General features: G+C 35.7%; 4 protein-coding genes across 12 annotated transcripts; 1 reads left to right on the top strand and 3 right to left on the bottom strand.

Annotated features, from left to right (window-relative positions):
• Nucleotides 1-4: 4 nt before the first annotated feature.
• On the bottom strand, nucleotides 5-6,451 carry LOC111790848 (protein WHAT'S THIS FACTOR 1). Of its 7 annotated transcripts, none has more exons than XR_002814578.1 (3): nucleotides 6,347-6,451; nucleotides 346-2,070; nucleotides 5-254 (listed from the first exon to the last, which is right to left on the bottom strand). XR_002814578.1 is itself a non-coding variant. In XM_023671947.1 (2 exons), exon 2 carries the CDS (start codon nucleotides 4,636-4,638, stop codon nucleotides 3,181-3,183), a length of 1,458 nt encoding a protein of 485 aa, XP_023527715.1. In that variant the 5' UTR covers nucleotides 4,639-4,789; nucleotides 6,347-6,450; the 3' UTR covers nucleotides 525-3,180. The 7 variants fall into 7 exon arrangements, 1 of the variants encoding a protein (XP_023527715.1); XR_002814577.1 differs by having other exon boundaries at nucleotides 346-2,257; XR_002814573.1 differs by lacking the exon at nucleotides 5-254 and adding an exon at nucleotides 2,180-4,789 and having other exon boundaries at nucleotides 525-2,070; nucleotides 6,347-6,450.
• Nucleotides 6,452-6,820: 369 nt separating this feature from the next.
• On the bottom strand, nucleotides 6,821-10,663 carry LOC111790850 (putative disease resistance protein RGA3). Its single transcript, XM_023671948.1, has 2 exons — nucleotides 7,319-10,663; nucleotides 6,821-6,989 (listed from the first exon to the last, which is right to left on the bottom strand). The coding sequence occupies exons 1-2, from the start codon at nucleotides 10,549-10,551 to the stop codon at nucleotides 6,983-6,985; spliced, it is 3,240 nt and encodes a 1,079-aa protein (XP_023527716.1). The 5' UTR covers nucleotides 10,552-10,663; the 3' UTR covers nucleotides 6,821-6,982.
• An 851-nt stretch (nucleotides 10,664-11,514) lies between these two features.
• Nucleotides 11,515-17,209, bottom strand: LOC111790851. Its single transcript, XM_023671949.1, has 7 exons — nucleotides 16,297-17,209; nucleotides 16,057-16,112; nucleotides 14,437-14,546; nucleotides 14,137-14,296; nucleotides 13,625-13,717; nucleotides 13,420-13,551; nucleotides 11,515-11,737 (listed from the first exon to the last, which is right to left on the bottom strand). The coding sequence occupies exons 1-7, from the start codon at nucleotides 17,072-17,074 to the stop codon at nucleotides 11,711-11,713; spliced, it is 1,356 nt and encodes a 451-aa protein (XP_023527717.1). The 5' UTR covers nucleotides 17,075-17,209; the 3' UTR covers nucleotides 11,515-11,710.
• Nucleotides 17,210-18,159: 950 nt separating this feature from the next.
• Nucleotides 18,160-21,422, top strand: LOC111790853 (vesicle transport protein GOT1-like). 3 transcript variants are annotated; one of them, XM_023671954.1, is made up of 8 exons: nucleotides 18,171-18,232; nucleotides 18,352-18,406; nucleotides 18,648-18,715; nucleotides 19,262-19,353; nucleotides 19,458-19,538; nucleotides 19,637-19,734; nucleotides 19,833-19,914; nucleotides 21,009-21,422. In XM_023671954.1, exons 3-8 carry the CDS (start codon nucleotides 18,685-18,687, stop codon nucleotides 21,045-21,047), a joined length of 423 nt encoding a protein of 140 aa, XP_023527722.1. In that variant the 5' UTR covers nucleotides 18,171-18,232; nucleotides 18,352-18,406; nucleotides 18,648-18,684; the 3' UTR covers nucleotides 21,048-21,422. The 3 variants fall into 3 exon arrangements, with proteins under 3 accessions (XP_023527723.1, XP_023527721.1, XP_023527722.1); XM_023671955.1 differs by lacking the exon at nucleotides 18,352-18,406 and having other exon boundaries at nucleotides 18,160-18,232; XM_023671953.1 differs by having other exon boundaries at nucleotides 18,164-18,406.
• Nucleotides 21,423-21,880: the final 458 nt, after the last annotated feature.

Genomic DNA, 21,880 nt, shown 5'->3' on the forward strand with positions numbered 1-21,880 from the left:
CTACTTCTCTTCCCAATATATTCACTCTCTCTCTCTACTCATCATATTCTCCCACTTATCATGCAACTCTCGAACACTTTTTGTCCCTCTTTCTCTACTATTAATCAATATACTACCTACTACTACTTCTACTTCTACTACTTCAACGACACGTAAAACAAGAAATTTAAATATCTCACCTCTTCGAGTGAATACCCATCGTCTAAATGGTATATGACCCGTTCGAGTGGATACCTGTCTAAATGGTATATGACCTGTTCAAGTGCATACTTGTCTAAATAGTATATGACCTCTTCAAGTAGATACCTCCTGTCTAAATGGTATATGACATGTTCGAGTGGATACCTGTCTAAATGGTATATGACCTCTTCAAGTAGATACCTCTCGTCTAAATGGTATATGACTTCTTTGAGTGGATGCTTGTCTAAATGGTATATGACTTCTTTGAGTGGGTACCTGTCTAAATGATGGTATATTGACACAAAAGTTTATCATATTAGAAAGTGTATCGAAGAAAAGTTAGATGCATCAAGCAAAATGTAGCATAAACTTCTTTATTTCAAGTCTAAGTTGAGTTTCAAAATATTTATATTGAAGTTAGTCTAAAGTCTTAGAAAGAACGAAGAAAACACAATGTGAAAAGGATTCTAAGTTCTAAATGGATGAATCCATCCTAATATTGCTAAACAAATGAAGCAATTATAAGGAAAAATATTCTTGCGAGAATCTATCTGTTGGGGCCTTTTCTCTGGACCATTAAAGTTTGCAATGCCTTAAAAGCCAACAAAATGAAAGCAAATGGTTGGTTGGTTGGTTTAACTTAGCTGCTTCTTTGATGGTTCTGTTGGCTATTAAGAAGGCAAAGCATGGACCCCTGAAAAGCCTGAAACAGTATCCCAATACTTCAAAAAAATTGCAAGCCTTTCTTTTTCATCTTTATCTGTCAGAGATGGCTCATTACAACTTACAAATCCTACAGATAATAAACAATGAATACTTTGAATTGCATGACTGATAAGTTAGAGAAGCTTTTTATGCATTTATTTACTATAAATTTGATGCATATGATTATGCTATGTACCACTTTTTATTGGAAGATTCACCAAAAGGTTATCATTTCCAACAAAAAGTTCATTTTGATTTAGGAAACTTCCTTTGCTTCCTCCAACTAAGGCTCTAAACATACATGCATTAAAAAAGGTTGCAGGAGATGTTTTCTGAGAATTGCAAGTCTAATACATGCTAGGAGAAAAGGTTTAAAGCAATAATTGATAAGAGCATTTGAAAACTCAAACTGATACCATCATCATTATGCTTTGTTTTCGATGTTCATCGATTCCTTTGATTTCATCTACATTGCAGGAAGTCGCATCGTGGTGACTAGACACATGCTTTGTTGGCCTTTTCAGAACACTAGTAGGGACCAAATCAGATTGCTAGTGACAGAATATGTGCCCTCCACACAAGCTTATAAAATTTAGCCTCTGTGAGTTTCTAAGAACATCAACTCTTCCTAAACCCTTTGCAAGATAAACATTCAGCAGAAATAATGAACAAAAATGCATGCATATCAATTACACGGAGCACAAAGCACATGATTGCAAATTTCTAATGTAAGTAATGTTTTTACAATGAACACACCTTGAGGTAACTTTTAAGAGTAAGTATTTTTTAAAAGAACACTCATTAAGTGCTTCCTTTCATCGACTTTAAAGTATTTGTACATGCTCCATAATCACTTTTGACTAAGTAATTAATCAACATTAAAATTTTGATGAGTAATTTTGAATGACTAAAACACTGTTTAACCCTCTTAAGAGTTATCACGAACTCACCTAAAGTAAACATTCAACACAAATGATTAGCACAAATGCATGCATATCAATTGCACAAAGCATGACGCACATTTCAAGTATGCTTTCTGCTGAAAGATGGCGTGGGTGTGTCTTTTAACAAACCTTTTGATTTGTAATAATTGGTATGTGTGTTCATCAAACAACTAGAGTCCAACAAACATCAAGAAGAAACAAAGTCTCGTCAGTGAAGATGTCTGGCAGCACCTATCTATTTCTGAATCAAAATTAGAAAATATACTAAAAATCATAAATAATGATTCTGTGTATAAAAAGCTAGACAAACCTCAGAAAACAGCAGTAAAATAGGCATACGATTAATATACCTGCAGAGAACTGAAATGAAGGATATATGGCAAAACGTGTAACACATCATAGTATGGATAAAAATGTTTGACCCGTATCTGTCCACACAGAATATCTGTTACTGTGCAGTCATCAGAAGCCAATTCATCAATTTAGGAGCATATACTAGGGATACAACCAAAGCTAGAAGGATCCATCCATAATGCTCCGCAAATACACAAGACGTGATACATACATTATTCACATGTTTAACAGAAGAATTTAGGACTTATTTGGTGAGGATCCTGTTTCGTATTCCATGTTTTCTGTTTTATATGAAAGAGAAAAAGTGATACATAATTGTTTCTTGTTTCTTAAAAATGAGAAACGAGAAGCAACAATAGTTCCTAAACACATGCTTCTTAGAAACTAAAAATAAGAAACAGTAAATGAGTAATTAGTAAACGAAAAATGAAAATACCGTCTTATTAACACCGTCCCAAAGAGGAGAAAATTAATCTGAATACATTCACTGCCTGCGACCAAGGAGTAGAGACGAGGTACCGAACTATATCTGAATATTTACATTATTCATTAACTGGAATATGTTGTCTTCGTGTATCAAATGGTACACATAAACAGGAGTTAGGACTTATCTTTCATACATCCCTCTTGATTAGGGAGAAGTTTTGTTCACACTCCATAAGGGATTCCAATCATTCTACATTTTGAGGAGATAAAAGAACATGACAAGCAGGTTCAATATACAGCTGGAGAAGGTATAGTGTTATATCAGCAGAGGATACATTCATGGGGACCTTGCTCAAGCAGAAATACATGAGCCAAGAGGCAGTGGCTTCAGCCCTTCCTAAAGATCACCAGGCTACATTTAAACATCCTTTGAGCTTCCAAGCCTGACCTTTATGTTCACAAAGTGCTTTTTCTGAATTTAATAAACAAACTGAAGAGGCACTTTGTTTACGTTAACTGTAGAAATATTTTGATGAATCTTCCAAATATATCAAACAAGTTATATTAACCATCACCACGGTTCTATATGTCCTCCATTTGCGTCATTTATAATATCTGCTGCATTATTTGTAGTCCAAAAGTCTCCATTTGACCTATTGCTTGGCAGATCACTCTCCTCATCCTCAAAATCTAAATCCTCATACTGAAATAAACTCTCAAAACCATCTTCGTAATCATCATCATAGTCAGTTTCCATCTCATGGTCATGACTATAATTTTCATGATCATTTCCATATCTACTGTCATATATTTGAGCCTTCCTCTTCTCCCGTCTCATCCTTTTCCCTTCCATCAAAAGCTTCATCCATTGATTTTTGATAGCCAAAGTCTCATCCTTCTCTATTAGATGACCCTTATCGTTGAACCCCTCTACAAGGAATACAGAGTCTCTCTGACCCTTCAGACTCACATAAAATAACTCTGGATGCCTCACAATCATTCCTCTAAGTTTATTGGGTAGCCCAAAATCTTTTCTAAAATGTGTCAAGTGATCTATTAAAGTCCTCTTCTCAATCATCATCCCCAATACCTCTCGCACTACAGCACAAGCTCGTTTCTCTGACTCGAGAGACTCCTTAGCCAACTCACTCGCAGGAGTTTTGTAAGGGCAAACATCTGGCAAATCCCTGAACTTAATTAGAAATTCCTGGTGGGCTCTTTTCAAGTTCAGTCCCTTTCTTAGTTTCAACAAGTTGAATTTTAAAGGTCTATCCACTATTAGCTCACGTGAAGAAACTTGAAGGCAAGGTAAAGGCTTTGCCAACTCTGGGTCCCAGAAGACAAGCTCCAGTGCACGGCCATATGAAGTATCAACAGTCCTGAATTTTTCTGGATAATCATTACAGAGACGGGACCTAAAATTTGGGGGCATGCTCAGGTCGGGAGCAAGGTGAACCAGCTTGGATAAGAGAATCCTGTGGTGTGAAGAAAGCATAAGTAACTTCTGGAGCTTCTCAGCCAGGGTGTTAGAGATCACCAATTTGAGATTGGAGTCCTGCTTAGCAAGAGATGCTGCTGCTGGGGTTAGACGAACACAAAGTTGGGGGTATAGCTTAGTTGCATTGAGTGGTGTGGGTGGATAAGGGATTGAAAAAAGTTCAAAAATGGAAGGATAACGATGAATCATTGAAAGAAGAGAGCGGGGTTTGGGAAGGGAAAGATAGCCACGACACTTGGAAAGAATGTGGATTGGTATATAATGCTTTGGTTTAGACAGCAGCAGGATTATCAGCTTTTGTACAAATCGAGTTTTGTTATGTTTTACAGCATGCCGATCTAATGGACGACTACGGACAATCTTAACAGAGGCACGAGGTGTTAAAGTATAACAAGTCTTGAAATTTTCTTTTCTTTGGTACTTGCAACCGACATTGGAGTGCAACCACAATGTCGTACCACGAAGGAGGTTTGAACTAAGGGGTGTTACATACCAGTCCCTAGGGGTCAAGAACTGAGAAGATAAAGCCATTTGTCAGTTTTGTATAGGTGGAAGGGCTTTTAGCCTACAAGAGGTAGAAAAGTACATCAAATTAATCTAAAGAAGATGACACATCCTTCTTCCAACTCTGATTCTAGAGCATCGGATGGGGGATGCTATTACTTTCAGTTTGTTTTACCACCTGCAGTCCATTAATTACGTTTAAACAGTTAAACATTTCAGTACAGCTTATGGTCCCATGGCATTGTAAACAACACTTTACTTTCTCAACTTGTACAAAGTGAAAATTATGAATAGAAAAAATAGCAATGTGCAACAGAGTCCAGAAAATCAATTTGCTAGTGAAATGTAAAAAAAAANAAAAAAAAAAAAAAAAAAAAAAAAAAGCAGAATATTCATAATAGAATGCCAACATCTTCTTGAGTTCATAACGAACTATATGCCACATGTTTGATTCTGAGAATAAAATGAATAAGTAAAACCCATAATCTGTGGAAGAAAATTGTTTGGCATCGCGGGATAGAGTAAACTAGAAAATAGTAAAAACCAAGACTTTTAGATTTCAGACATCCAGAAAACTTTTCCTGCAGCCAGAAAACTTTTCAATTGCCACAGCTACATGGAGAATTAGAGTAAAAAGTATAAAGTGTTATCTTGGAAAAGTTCATAATCAAATCGTAACTCTATTCTATCTCGTTTTTGTTATGAAAAACTTGGAATTGGATCTGAAAACCTTGTTAAAGAACGAGATCTCTATATTTAAATTATCCAAGAACCCCAAAAAACGATAAGGAATCAACCCAAGGAAAAGTTTTGGAACAAATTACCTTAATGATCAAGATCAAGAGTAAGGAAACTTGTTTCTAAACTCGTGATTCAAATAACTCCACAAGATAGCTTGATCAAGACTACTTGAATGACTCTAGCATGCAAATCTAAACCAAGAAATGCAAAAGAACAAGCTCGTGGCCATAATATGCAACTATCATTGTAATATCCAAAATCTTCATACTAAAGCAATAACATAAATAACATAATATGCAACCAGGTTGTAACTTTCATGTTGTAACTTTCCTTGCCATCAATACCATAAGGGTCACCAACTAACTCTAACTTATAATTAGAAGACAATTCTCTAAAACTTAAAAATACAATAAAACCTTCTTAAATCTAAATCATCTATGGCATGATTAAGACACCTTATTTCGTACTAGATAGAATAAAACCCCACAGAAAATTAGCAAATCTCAACCACTGCAATCAATGTCCTTCACCATAAACGAAGATATAGTGAAAACCCACTTCCTATTCCACACTTTTCACAAAACCAAACGCCAATTTCCTCAAGCAGTAACACCCTTATTTTCGGTCCAAACATCAAACACCTCTCAGGCAAGCACTGCAAGGTTCCTATCTCATCCACTATTTCTTCTCGTAATTTATTTTAAAAAAATAAAAAATAAATGATGAGACAAACCCATCTAGGATCCATCTCCTAACTCAAATCTATTCCCGTAAATGAGTTAGATACAGCTAGAGGAAGAATTGATCCAATTCAGCGGCAAGCCATGCATGTAGTCTCACGAATCCACAATTTGTACATAAAATTTAAGTCATTCACAAGCATGTAAAAGTAGCATAGCAGAAGACTGTAATGGAAAGTAAAGATGAGGGCACGAGAGTGTTAAAATGCTAACTGGATTGAATCGAAATGAGAAGATAAAGAACATAGACGAACCTGTGGAAAGCTGCTGCGAAGAACTGGAGAGGCGTATCCCGTAAGGGTTTACAAGCAAACAGCCGAGATCGACTGGATGGCTATAGAGGTGCGCGTCTAAGTTCCAAGGCGATAGAATTTTTTTTTTTTTTTTTTTTTTTTAATTCTTTTTTTAATAATAATAATAATATATATATATATATATATATATATTTTATTTTTTTTTAAATCTAAAAAATACCAATAAAATTCTTTTTTTAAAATACTTTAGTGTTAATATGGACAGATATCTTATAATTTATCTGCAAACGTTTAATGTTATTTGGAAAGTTCATAAGTATTTTTGTAACATTGTACTAACGATAAATGTATTTTTAAATTTAAAAAAAAAATAAATATTTTTTTACAAAGTTTTTTTTGTAAAATTTAAATGAATCGAAACCTCATAATTTATCTGCAAACGTCTAATGATGTCGTGTGGTAGCATCAATAGAAGGCCTCTCAACCGTTGCCATCTATATGGAGTTCACGAAAGTTTACTTCCCAAATACAAATGAATTTATTGTTGGGATAAATTGTAATGTGGATAGATAAACATATTTTCTTCTTGTAGACGTGGCGGTGCTTCCAATGAGTTAAGTGGCGATGGTGGTCTAATTAAGACCTATTAACACAACACGATCACTAGTGAGTCTTAGGTTTGATATTCCTTCAAAGAAAAAACTGAATTATCCTCGTGATAAAACCCTTTTATCAAGATAAAAAATATCGTACATGGATAAGGTACTACAACAGTTGCAAGATACAACTTAGCCTCGAGTTTCATTATTTTAAAAACTAAGTGATTTATTTTATTTTTATTTCAACGAACGAGATAAGAAATTCATACCAAAAAAAAATATCATAAATAACTCTCTATTAACATACAATTGTATAAGCATGGAAAATTTGAAAATTTGCTGTTTTTTTTTTCTTTTGTCAAGAAGAACTTACCAGTAAAAAGGGATATGGATTTCTTGTACAAACTTGATGCTCCCATTGGAGGTTTTCACCTGTTCAAAACAACCTTTCCCGAGTTCAAGCTGCGAACATCCATAAACTCGTAGACTACTTAACCTGACGAGATTCGATAACGCTTTCTGGGAAGGCAAGTTTTTCAAATTTCTGCAGTTATAAAGCTTCAATATCTCCAAAGACGTAAAGTTTCCGAACCATTCTGGTAAAGCTTCAACGTCGTCAAAATGCGAAATATGCAGTGATCTCAAAGCAGTGAGGTGCTCGAGTTCTTGAGGAAGTTGTGCTGCATCGCTTCCCGAGTGAGCCAACACAAGATTCTCAAGTGATCTAAGATGGATGAGAGGACTCCAATCATAAACATTCAAGTCCCCATGAATACTCAAGTCTTTCAAGTTAAGTAGGCTGGCAATCCCATAAGGCAGCTTCTGAAAATCTCTTATACTCAAACAACACAAGCTTTGCATATTCTGCAAATTCAGATCTGAAAAATTGCTTAACCACAAGTTTTCAACAGAGCTGCAGAATTCTAACCCGTCCCGTAGTTTTGACAAGTTTTCGCATCCCAAAATCTTTAGAGATCTAAGCTTTCCACAACCTCGAAAGCTCGGAAACGTCCTCGAAGTAACGTCATCACCTTCCAACCTCTTGCAATAAGATACAACAAAATTTGGAATGTTCATTAATTTCCCACAACAAATAATGCTCAAGCTTTCAAGATGAGGAAACATGGTATAGTTTGATATACATGATATCTCTCCCCAATGCTCTAGATTTTTCATTTCAAAGATATGAAATGACTTCAAGTTCAAGAACAAAGTCCTTTCTCTGAAATAATTCCCATAGAATTCATCCCCTATTCTTCTTACACTAGGTAAGTTCCGAATTTCGAGTGCCTCGAGTTTCGGTAACTGCCCAAGCATTGGTAACGTTTCACATCGCTCACAGTCATGTAGATATATCTCGACCAAGTTTTCAACAAAAATTCTACTCGGTAGAAGTTCACCTGCAAAGTTTCGAATTCTTAAGGCTTGAAGATTTTTGTGTGGTTGAAGCCCTTCCAAAACATCCAAATCATTGTAATTATCACCTTCCCTTTCATGTTTCCAACCCCATTGGAATTCTAGATGAAAAATTTTCTCCTTCTCCACCAATTTTGCAGCCATGGCCTCCTTTTTATTCTTTACTCTTTCCAGACAATAGAGGCTTAAATTACCTTTAAGGTTCTTCAGAGATCCAAGTTCATCTATCTTATATCCCTCATGTAACCCAACTATAAAACAAGACAGTGTTTGAAGTTGAATCAATTGACCCAAATGTTGAGGCATTTGCTTAAACTGATTTGAAGGATCAGTGTAAAATTCTAAATGTCTTAAGCAGATCAAGTTTCTCAGATTACTTGGAAGATCTTGAATAAATCTTCCAAGCTTCAACGTTTGCAAATTATAAAGCAGACCAAGAGATTCAGGAAGCTTACTTATTGAAGAATTTGAAATGTCAATGTACCTCAAATGCTTCAACGAACCAATTGAATTTGGTAATTCGAGTATAAAATAAGATGAATGTGTAATTAAAACACGCAAGTAGGTAAAGTTTGCAATCTCAGAGTGAAACACATGACGACCAAATGTTAACATGTGCAACTTTCTAGGATGTTCGTTACTAGAATCAAGTGTTGTTTTTCTTCCATCGTTCGAAATAGCACACGCTACGTCGTGTATAAAATCATGCATCTTAAAGTATACAGCTCTTCCTCTCTTATCCTTGACAACATCTTGAAACAGGGAGCGAGATAACAAAATGTTGAAATAATTGTCTCCAATATCCTCCATTGTTACATTCACTTCCTCAGGTGGTTGAATGAATCCTTGTGCAATCCACATTTGAATAAGTGAATCCTTTCTAAACTCGAAGTCATGAGGAAAATTTGAACAATAGGCAAAACATTGTTTTAACGAAGGCGATGGTAGGCGATCCACACTTAGTTTTATTGTGGATAAAACACGGTTTTCATCTTGCAACGGAATTCTCGTTAAATATTTCAATGGAGATTGTAATCTCTCATAATTCTTATATAATTTCATTGTTCCTCCTAACACTTTCACAACCAACGGTATGCCACAAAAATTTTCGACAAGCTCTTTTCGGATCATATCTAACTTTGGAATTGTTGGTGAATCACTTCCAAATGCACATTTCTCAAATAAAGACCAACAATGATCATTCGATAGCTTTTTCAAACGATGCCACGAATGTGTTTCCATGATCTTTGCAACTTCTTCACTCCTAGAAGTCACAACAACAACATTACCGAATTTTCGAGTAATCTTTAACAGACAAGCTTTTAACTCATTCCAGAGGCTAAGATTCTCATTCCAAACATCATCCAATACAAGGAAATAGTTTTTGTCCTGCAACCATTTTTGGATCTCTTGGAGTAAAGCTTCCTTACTTTCCAATCCACCAGAATTGGGATTAAGAGTTTCTAAAATTGCTCTTAAGATCTTGTTGATAACAAAAGGATCAGATACACACACCCATATAGTTCTATCAAAATTCCCCCTAATCACTTCATGATTGAAGATTAGCTTGGCCACAGCTGTCTTCCCTAATCCGCCCATACCAACAATTGGTAGAACAGACAGTGTTTCACTATTTCTAAGTTCAATCAATTTGTTCACAATCTCCGAAACTTCTTCATCTCTTCCAATTACTCCAAACTCATCAAGAAACGAATCCGTCTCATGAATCTGACTAAGATCAGGTTCAATTTCTTTGGATGTTATAGCAACAAGTCCAACAACACTCGCCGCAGAATAATGCTCTTTCAACATTCTAGAAATCGCCTTAATTCTATTTGCCATTTTGAGACGAAAAACGAGAGGATTTTTGGAGAGTGAAACGAAATTACGTACCATCGCATCTTTTCCGGTTTCAACCTTACGTCGAAGACGTTCATAAGCAAGATCGTCGAGTAAAACATCGGCTTCGAATACAATATCTTGAAGCTTCTCCACCCATGGCTTCACTTCAGGATACTCTGACTTTATTCTGTCCACATCGCGAAGGATGGCATGAAGCATGAGTAAAGAGTCTCTCATCTTCAAGAGGTCCTTCTTGAAACCCCATGCCAAACCTATTTGCTGTGCTGCAAGGCTCACCGTCTTCTTCAACAGTTCCTGCACGGCAAAAGTCCACAGGAATTCCGCCATTGTTGTCTTCTTTGACCCTCCAGATTTGCAGTGATCGGAGGAAAGAAGGTCCACTTTGTTGAACACCCAAAGGATATTTCTGCAGGAGACTAGTCAATGATTTCATCTTGTCCTGTCCACACACACACAATCCAAAAATATATATATATATTTTTTTTTTAATATGTATAATAAAAGTGGAAACCAATTTCGTTTATTAAACAAAATAAAAATAATTTCATTTTCGTTCAAATGGTCGGTCAAAAAACTAAATTAATAAATAAAATAAAATAAAAAATCTCATTTTCAAAATTCCAATAATACCCTTCAACTCGGAGTGAACCGTTCGAGCTTTTTAAACTTTTAAAAAAATTTAAAGGTATTATTGAATTTTTTTAAATTCAAAATTTTAAATGTAAAACGAGCAACAAAACAACGAGTACAATTCAAAATGCACACAAGGATTGCTCCAAGCAAATTCTTCCCACACGATAGTTAATAGCTTGACCTACTTGACGTAACGGATAGAGTATTACTTTCATACGCCTTTTTTTTATTTATTTATTTAAAGGCGTAGATTCAGAAGTAGGCAAACACTCGAAGAGAGATCTCTTCCTTGTCTAATAATTCAACTTAAATCATCCAGAATAATTTTAGAGTAATTGAGGAAGTTAAAAGCAATCATTTAATAATTATTTCTATTATATCTAACCTAACTATGAAAACATAATAGTAATGTAACCGTTTAAGCCCACTATTAGTAAACATTGTCATGTTTTAGTCTATTATGTATCGTTGTCGGTCTCACAGTTTTAAAACGCGTCTTAAAATCGTGAGACCGACGACAATACGTAACGGATTAAAATAGATAATATCTACTAGCATAAGCGGTTACGAATAATTTTATTAAAAAGGCATACAATATTGTCCATCCACATTAGTTTAAACACTAGATATTTTTCTTGTTTTTGATGCAATCAAACATTAAATGAAAACTTTCAGCACCAACGTTCATAATCTTGATATTCGTGATTCATAATACACATTAATTAGTTATTGGATGGATGAACCAATTAATGAAAATGCCAAACTTGATAGCAATAATTTCTAACAAGTTATGATTTGTAAGATATGGCTCTTGGAAATGGACTTCTCCAGGTGCAAACGCTTTGATTATATATCAATTGCCAACGTTTGGAGGAAGTACCTTCAGGAAAAAAGAAGGGAAAAAGGTCATTGTCGATGAATAACATATGCCAGCCATCAAACATATAGACAATAATTTTTGAATATGGGTATATGAACTACGGACTTCTAGGGTAGAAAGAGTACACATCTGATATCGTTAAGTCATGCTTATGGTAAATATAAACAATGACTAGTATCAATAACCAAACTTTTACTTTGTTTAGTCGAATAATATTAACATTAATGCACTTCTATCACATAAAGAATGGAAAACCGATCTGAATTTCACAGTTAAGGCATTAATAACTTCATTTATAGATACTAATATGAACGTAACTTAGTGAGTACGACCGTTATTTAAAAACTCTATTCCTCAGTTTCAAAATGGTTGGAACTAGAGAAAATATACATTCTTACATATAGCAACGTGCGACGTGCGACATGCAACGTTAGAATTTTCACCTCACACTTGTAATGTTATATTGAAGAAATGATGGGGAAAAAAAAAAAATCAGAGAGTAAAATGATAGGATCACCCAAATTGCAACAAATAAAACACGAAGGAAAAGAGAACCTAATTCCAACTACAAAATTCACAAAATTGGCACAGATAGAGCAGCAACGTGCTCGAACTTGACCAAAAGAAATGCTCAAAACAACCGAAAAAACAACACCCACAAACTGTAAATAAATAAAGAATATGAGAAACTTGGAAGTTCTATAATTTTTTTTTTTTTTTTTAGTCACTTTGGATGAAAGCTCTATATAATTGAAGCTAAAAAAAGAACTTCATGCTGTTTCATGCTGAAGATGGTGGCTAGGATTCATGCTGTTTCAAAGAACAAAATGTTCGTTGAAGGAAGTTAGACATAGTAGCTGTTGGTCTATTGTTTAGGAGTCGTCCTTACAAATAAAGCACCACCTCGGTGTAAAAGAGCCTAAACCTAGATTCACTCAACCAAGTACAAATGTCAAAAAGAAACTCTAAAAGGTTAATCTACAATCAGCATGGAAACTACTCGTACGGTCGTAGAAATTGTGAAACTTTTGGATTAATTTTTCCGCATAGACTTTTGGGAACTACAATCAGTATAGACTTGAATCTTATGTTGAATCTTTTGGATTAATTTTTCAGAATTGTGAAAAGGAGTCTCCTTCTAAATTAGATGTTCCTTATTTAATTCTGAACCTCTTCCTTCTATTCCACATTCTGTACCTACCAAATTTTCATCTCTCATTCTGAATCCATACATGTTGAACTAGAAAAAAAAAGAGGAAGAAATTTTTAAGAGGTTTAGCCCCAGTCAATTCAATTGAAGAAATGATGGATTAATTCTCCTCTAAGCAGAATTTACATGAAGAAAATAAAACCCGTCCAGAAACCATGAGATCAAAATGGAAGACGAAACAAATTGTCATGAGAAAGTGAGGATGGAAGAAATGACGGACTAAGTTCTCCCCAAATTCAAAATTTCATGAAAGATCGTGTTTATACTTGCATGAGAATCAATAAATGTTTTAAAATGAATAAATTTGCACCCAAAGAAATTAATGAGCCATTTGTATACCCATGCGCATGCATCAAAAGACCAAGGTAGAGATCTTCCTCTAACAAAGTTTTTTGAAGTGGGTATGAAAGACACCTCTACAAGCAACAATAGACCTTTAAATTAGAGAGAGAAAAGGGGATTTAGAACATACCAAACCAAGAGCTTCCGCAGCAGTCTTATGACTATCTTTACCACAAACACCAATAAACATATTCATTAACGTTTCTCTCTGTTCTACCTTCAAGTGTTTCTTCAAGCCTAGAGTCAACATCTCCATCTCAGGCTGGAGAACCAACGAAGATAACATCAGAAAATTTGAGTAACTACAGTTTATTACGACGGTTCAGAATACGTACCGAGGATTCCTCAGGAGGAAATATCTGGATGATGTAACAGATCTTCAACAACTCTGCATTTGCTTCAGATTGTCTGTCTTGCATCACTAGAGCCTGTGATGTGATAAAATTGACTTAGCAGATCATCTTCATTGAATAAGAAACCATACATATTACAGGGAAGAAACATCAAAGAGAAAAACAGAAAGTTCCCCCATGAACAGGCTAAGTGATGCTTTACACAGTTCCGTTCATTTTTTAAATCCCAAATACAAAATATGGAAAAGATTTGAAACTTCGTATTTGAACATAATTGAAATTTCTTCACACTAGTAGAAATAAAACTTGAACAATCTTGTGCTAAAGAGAAAAAAAAAAAAAAACCAACATAATTTTAAATTCTTGCACATAATTCCATCTTTGTAAGTTTTCTCATGACAAGGTTCTTGTCAAAATAATGTGAGAGTTACCATACACATAAAAAGATACAAGCATTTGATATAAGAAATCATCGGATATTATAAAATATTTACCCAGGCCTGTAAAAAGCATGAACGCATTCTTGCAGCAACAGCAGCAGAAACTATCCTGGCAGCACGAATATTCTCAATGCCAATATCTTCAGCAAGCCCAGCAACAAAATTTGGACCATCCTCGCCATTAATGAGAACTGAGTTAGGGGAAACTGGAGTCCTGTAAATAAGTTACAATCACAAGAACATTAAAGATCTCAGTATGATCACATGAATAAAATCCAGAACTAGAATTTGAAAATTAGCATGATTCATCTTTGTATAGAATACATATTAAAAGGAGCAACAGTATAAAATTACCTGCTATAGATATTTAAAACAAAGTCCACTGATGCTCGATAGAATGAATCACGCATATTTTCGGTGTTGAAGGAAACTTTTACTCCAGATGTCCTACATATTTGACGCAACTGCTCATACATTCAGGCAAAGAGAAGTGCAGGAAATAATAAAAAGATCAGCTATGGCAATAAGGAAAGTCCAGCGCTATAAATGATGGAAATTTCAGCCCAAATTGACAATGTAATTCATAAGTGAAAGTTTCCCATCAAACCCAATGGAAGAAAAAATAAAATGATGGTTTGGAGAATTGAATACTAGTCTAAAATATTGATTTGCTCATCACTTTTAAATTGTCAATAGATATGCCTATTAAGGCAATATTTACAGATGCTTCTCATTACAGCAGACAAGATATGCCTAGAATGACTGAGAGTAGTGAGGTCTTAACTATTACTATCATAGACTAGAAAAGCATATTTCAATCAATACCATAATCTAGCCAAATCTTCTTCGAGCTATAACTGACGTAGTTGACCCGTCTCATTTTTAGATTCCAAACTCATCATGTCCTATAAGTTGATTGCTTAAGGATACGAAAGCAATTAGGAAGTTATAAGGATATTAAGGGTATGTTACTAATTCGTTAAGGAGTTTGTTGAGAGGGACTTGTTATAATCGAGTAAAGATCAAGGTAGGCCATTGTTTGGTGGCTTTAGACCTATCTTTTATCTTTCAATATATATCGGCTATTTGGTTTCGGTCAAAGTGATATCAATAAGAATTCCTTTTTTTTTTTTGACAAAAAACCACTTCTCATTGATATAATAAAATGGAGTGAAGGTTTAAGGATACAAACATCCAAAGGGCATGAAAAAGAGAAAAAGACAAATACAATAAATACGACCATAAAAAAATTAGCAACGAAAATTATATATATAAGAACGAAACGAATGAAAGTTTAACCTCGGAAATCTGGTAACTTTTAATGGATTATTAAAGAACTGATCATAATGATTCTAAATTTGACCTTCACATTGTGAAAACTGGAATCAGCTAGGTTCTGTTCATGTTTAGTAAGAACATTACAGCACATCTCAAACCTAATGCCAAGAGGTACTAAGCACTAAAATCACTGAATGCATAGTATGTATTATCATGTAAGGAATGTCACATAATAATTCCGGACATAATCTCTCAGAAAATGACACACAAAATAGAAGTAATTAGCTTTGTCATACATCTGCATAGCCAGAACTCATACAGATTGCGTGGATATTGAACAAATGCAACCAAAGATGCCTGTAGTATCATGATATGGATGAAATTACGCACTATTAATGACAAAATACATTAGCAAACAAGTAGAAAAATATTAACCAAGTGGACAAACAAATCAACAGGTAAAGTGTTAATTTTCTTCATTTATAGGTACGTTCTTGAAAGTCCTCAATGCTCTCATTCCAGTAATTCCATCCGGTTTCCTATAACTTATTTTTGTGTTTTGACTAAAAATTCATGAATGTTCAATAGTTGCACAGTAGGAGGCATGATGAACAATAGAAGAAAAGGATGATATTAGTATACCATAAAATTAGTTTACAAAAGATTCATCAATTGTAGTTAAAGAACAGCACTCACTTGAACAATATCATCCTCCATGAAATCCCGCCCACTCATTCTATTATCCACGAGGGCTGGAAATCAAGTGGGTAAGTTCAGCTCCAGTTTATGGCAATGCGAAAAGTTAACACAGATTTTTGCCAGCAGATACAGAAACAACTAGTTACTACAGGGATCATGCTTAATGGAGTCGGAAAATTACATGATCCTTCGAAATTCAAAAGGCAATTAACATATACGAAATCTTTGTGTACTGACCTCGGACTAATCTGTTAGCTTCATCCTGATATTCCTGCCTATTCGCCGTGGTAATCTGTCTGGGAACTGCTGGAGGCCACCATTTCGGCAACCTTTCTCCAACCCGAACCCCATTCTTCGATACTTCATCTGAAACATCCGTCAGATTCAATGAAGCCGCAGCTTTATCTCGCGCTACAACACTACTCCCAGTACCAACAGCCACCTCTTTTCCACTGAGGCTCCGGTCCCTTCTCACCAAAGGAGAAGTATGTCCAGAACTAAATTTGGTGAAAAAACTAGATCCGATCCCAATCAAGCCCTTAACTACAAAGTGCACAACGATGCTCAATAGCACCAACTGACCAACGAATTTCGCAGTGGAATGCCGACACGAGATGGTCAGTATGCGATTCTGATGATCGAAGGCAACCAATGTCCGCAAGTCGTCAAAAGCGTCCGATCCCGACGATTTAAACCGGCGAACTTTGGAACGGGAAAAGTAGTAGATGTAGTAGAAGAAAGAGGAGACTTCGGCGGTGAGTTTGTCGATGTCAATCACGATTTGGAAGTTCCGTTCTGAGGAGAAGGAGGAGGAGGGAACTCTAGGAGTGCGGGTGATGCTGATCGTTTGGAGCTTATTTTTCCAGCGAGTTCGACGGCGGCCATTGAAGCAGGAGAGCGTAGTGAAGAGTCGTTGGGGCTTCGGCGAGGAGAGGCAGTAGAGGAGGAGGCGGCGGTTATGGCGATCGGGAGTGAGAGGATGTGGAAGAAAGTGGCTGACTGTTGCGGTGTCCATTAGCCCGTAGAGTCAATGAACTGGAAGCTCTGTCTCTCTGCCTGGACTTCGTATGAGACGGCAAAGAGGGCGGCTCCGTCGTTGCACAGCTAAAATGGCGCCGAACGCTGTTGACATTGTAGGTAAGTAACTCAAACTCCGATCGTGGATAGTACGTAAGGTATATCTCATAGTATATAGCTCGCTCGATCGTATCGTCTTATTTTACGTTACGAGTCAAATATTTACGTTAGTTTTATCCATAAAAAATAACGAAGAACGTTCACGAAACTAAACCGAACATACGAAAGTAGACATACAGTGACAATACAAGTAGATGGGTTATCGCGGGCATGCGACTACCGACAACGACACTCTCCCTTATTGAATAGGTCAAAGATCCTTATTCACCGTCGTTATTCGATTTTTGCAATTTTGATTGCAACTGACTTCATATATCCAACTCGCTCCTAGCTGTGATTTTACTAATTAAGCTACCGCTACGTTGCGATAAGTCCACTGAAACTTATCATTTGTACGAAAGAGAAGTCGTAATAGGATTTTTTGTAGGTAAACCTATGGAAGGATTATTGTCGATACCTAAACATCAAATGACCTGTGAATAGTAAACACGTTTACAAGCTTTTCGTGTCGGGGGAGCACTTGTGCCCTTTGGTGCCTAAACCAAACCCAGTGCAAAATTGTGCTAAGGAACTCAATCGAATTCGCTTGTCCCGCCGAAGTAAAAAGACACACAGAAGGATTATTGTCGATGCTTAAACATCAAATGACTCGCGAACACGTTTACAAGCTTTTTCGTGTCGAGAGAGCACTCATGCCTTTGGTGGCTAAACCAAACCCGACGCAAAAATCATACTAAGGAGCTCAATCGAATTCACTTGTCCGGCCGGTCGATGTGTTCGTAATGAAGTGAATGGAATATTCAAAGGGTAGCAATAGCAATTAAATTTCTAAGCACCATTCCTCGCTTTTTCATTGGTTACAAACCATCATTCCTTCCACTCCAAGTTTACAATTTTTTATTTAATTTTATTTAATTTTATAATTTTATTTAATATATATATATATAAGAGGATCGCATCGAATTGTGGCAGTGGCACGTGCCTGCATTTCTCTCCTCGTCGTGTTAGAGTTCAGCCATTTCTGTCTGCACTTCAGGTTCTTCTCTCTTTCTCCTTTCAACTACTCGAACATCATTCCCCAAACTCGTCATCAAAGATCCATACGCCTTCAATTCTTCGTTTCTACTTCTTTTGATCCCGTTCTTCTTGTTCAAGCATCACCGCCCTGCAATTTGGCGCTCTCTCTTTTGCTCTAACTGATTTCATACATGTAAATCTCCTTATCTCTCTCTCACTTTCTATTTATCTCTTATGTTCTAGGTTTTTCCTAGATTTGTTGTCGAAACCTAGTTCTTTGCTACCCTGGCCGATTGATTGATTGAGCTTCTTCTAGATCTTGTTCGATTTTTCTCAATTTGCTACGCTAACCCTAGGATTTTGTCGATTGGAGCTGTTTTGCTTGTTAGCTTGATTGATCAACTAGTTTTTTTTTTCGTTTGAAATTTTTGCAGTGAAGGCAGGGAGGTGAATTTATATTGTTCAGCAGATATGGTTTCCTTCGAAATGAATGACCGCAAGAGTGAGTTTAATGTTTAATTTCTCTTATGCGTATTTTTTTTTTGCTGGAATATATTATATCCTGTTTAGTGGATCGGTTTCTCCTTTGAGGTAATTAGCTGCTGGTTTTGGATTAAGCTACTTGACGATTACAATCTTATTGTTTTATTCTGTTTGTTAATTGATATTTGAATATTGGAACAGAATGTTCGGTTGGTTTTATGGGGTTGAATATGGTGAATCGCGCTGTGGTAATTAATGGCGATGCAATGACGTTAATCTAGTATTTTTGTTTCTCGTCTTTGCTTTAATTCTTGGAACTGGAATGTGCTGAAATTGCATTATGGTCATGCTCATTATCTAAGATTGGTGCGCATTTGTTAGTCCTAGGTTGTTTAGAGTCTCAGGCACATATTCTGTGCTGCATATTTTGTTGGATTGTGTGCGTCTACTTTGGCAATGTTCATGTATAAAGGAGGGCATCTATGTGATTTTTTTCTAATTGTTCTGTTTCTTATATGAATTGTTCATTCGTACTGGCATTAATGATGAATTTGCAAATAAGCAGAGATTGGGCTAGGACTTACAGGATTTGGGATATTTTTCTCAATCTTGGGAATTATCTTCTTCTTTGACAAGGGATTACTTGCTATGGGAAATGTAAGTGTAGAATTTATATTTTTCTCATGTTAAGATCTGTAATTCTTGTTTCATTCCAATTTAAACTCCTAACACCACCTCTCTTTTTTGATTCACTGAACCAGATCCTGTTCGTCTCAGGAGTAACTCTCACCATTGGATTCAAGTCAACCATGCAGTTCTTTATGAAACGTCAAAATTTTAAGGTTAGACATGCTTGTGAGACTTTTCCCTCATGCCTGTTCTTTGAATTTTGATGTGCATGCATTTTTTATTGACGATGTATGTATCATTATTTGTTCAGGGAACAATTTCTTTTGGTTTGGGGTTCTTCTTTGTTATCATAGGATGGCCAATTTTTGGCATGATATTGGAAACATATGGTTTCATTGTCCTTTTCAGGTTTGTTGGATATATATGGTCATTTTCCATAATTTGATCTGTGTGTATGTCTTTTTAATGTTTGGTCGCGCTAAATGCTGATAAATTATGCTGTGCAGTGGCTTCTGGCCAACATTGGCAGTCTTTATTCAGAAAATTCCTATTCTTGGATGGTTATTCCAGCAACCATTTGTCAGATCGGTTAGTTTGTACTTCTTTAGTAATGTTAATCAGTTGTTTGAATCAGTTTTACACACAGTGAAAATGTTTCCCCTTTATGATCCTTTTCTTTAAAGAGAAAACTAATTGTTTCATATGGAGTCCCATTATTTTCAATGGAGTTGCATTACAATATATTTTAAGAAAAGCACAGAAAGAAATTTGCACCAATTGTCTTTCCTTCCATGTTTTTGTTTTGTTTTGTTTTTGTTTTTTTTTTTTAAAAAACAAAATTTATGGGAAAGATGAAGTGGAAATGATTACAAAAGCAACCTCTTATATACAAGGCAATGATAAACCCCCCAATACAACTGGAATATCAAAGAGGGAAAGTTGAACAAGGGTAAGAAGGGGAGGAATGTCAATTGAAGGTGTGCTTGGTTTCTTGCAACAAGCAGTTTTAGCGATGGGTGGAGGATGATTGATGAAGGGCAAAAGAACAAAAGTGGTTAAAAGAGGAAATTTTTGGGGACGGCGAATTTTTAGGTGATAATGTAAGGTGGGGGCATTGGGGTCTCACAAAATACCTTAATTTTGCAATATTTGGGCTATCATTATGGCGACTAGAAGCTTTGATTCCAGAAAATAGGTGTAAGGATGCCAGAGGTCTCTATTAGAAGTGCTATGTTCAAGTGTGAACGATTAGATGGGTGGTAGTAGCGGATGATTTAATGGAGTCCATTTGATACACAAGTTTTATAAACATAGTGTGTGTGTGTGTGTGCGCGTGCTCCTCACGGGGAGTATAGGTATAGGTGATGATGTAAGGTTAAGGTTATCTTCTTCCCATTCCACAATGGAGTTATAGCCAAGTTTCTATCAGTCTCATCATGGCCAATACTTCTTCCCTGGTGTATGCAATGATTCCAAATGCTATACTAATAGTGAACATATTAGTTGCATCATGCCGTACTAAGTTCTTAGTTTGCATTTGTATTTACTTTCATGGACTAGTTAAATCTCCAGTGGTCCAAATCAGTCAGCATCATTCAAGTTTTTGTTTGAATTCCGATTACACATCATGAACTTTTCTGGACTGCAGATTTATGTGTTTTTTTTATTTATATATATTGCAGTTCGTCGACAAATACCGGGGTAGACGTGTTCCCGTTTGAGCAGGGAGGTTATAAATCCGTTGGCTGGTGAACTTGTAAGTTGTAAACCACTCTTGCTTGGAGGCCCAATTTTTTGTTCAGATGGCGAGAGTAGATAACACTCTCGCAGTTGATAATGATGAGGACTCTGTTATCCCAAAAAAAGAAAAAAAGAAAAAAAGAAAAAAAAAATGAAGGAAAGATAAAGAACTAAGAAACAAACATAAACTCTTTTTTGCATTTTTCTTTTTGGGTTTTGATATTTCATTTGTGTAAAGAGTAATTGTGAGTTGTAGTTGAACATTCTATAGTTGCTAATTTTCAAAATTCTTGGTGTCATTCTTTGTATTTACATTAATGATAAAAGGAAATGGTCAGATTTTTATGGGTTACTAATTTGCATTTCTTCCCCCAATTTGTTGGGAGGCAGAGATTGATATATATATATATATATATATATATATGTACATATATAGTGGAAGGTCTCCACAATGACTGCAAGAGGGTTTCGATGCTACAAAATTTGTGTTCAGTTGCCAAGGAACCGAGAAGAAAGTATCAGCAACAACAGGTTTTATTAATGTTCATATTGATCTATTATGCGCCTCTGCATCTAACATTGGGTAGACCTCATACAATAACTGTCTTAGCTCTCTACCGTGTCTTTTGTTCTTTTGGAACAATCACAAACACTTTTTTTATTATGTATCTACTACCAGAAATTCAATGCGTAATCTTAGCATTCAATGTGTATAGTTAATAATCTCATTTTTCAATTATTCAACCATTTCATTTTACCCATTTCAACTTTAGTGAACTCATGGACTTATGAACTTGTGAACTTACGAAACCAA

Source organism: Cucurbita pepo, chromosome LG03 (genome assembly GCF_002806865.2).
Source record: "Cucurbita pepo subsp. pepo cultivar mu-cu-16 chromosome LG03, ASM280686v2, whole genome shotgun sequence".
In the NCBI taxonomy this organism is placed as follows: domain Eukaryota; kingdom Viridiplantae; phylum Streptophyta; class Magnoliopsida; order Cucurbitales; family Cucurbitaceae; genus Cucurbita; species Cucurbita pepo.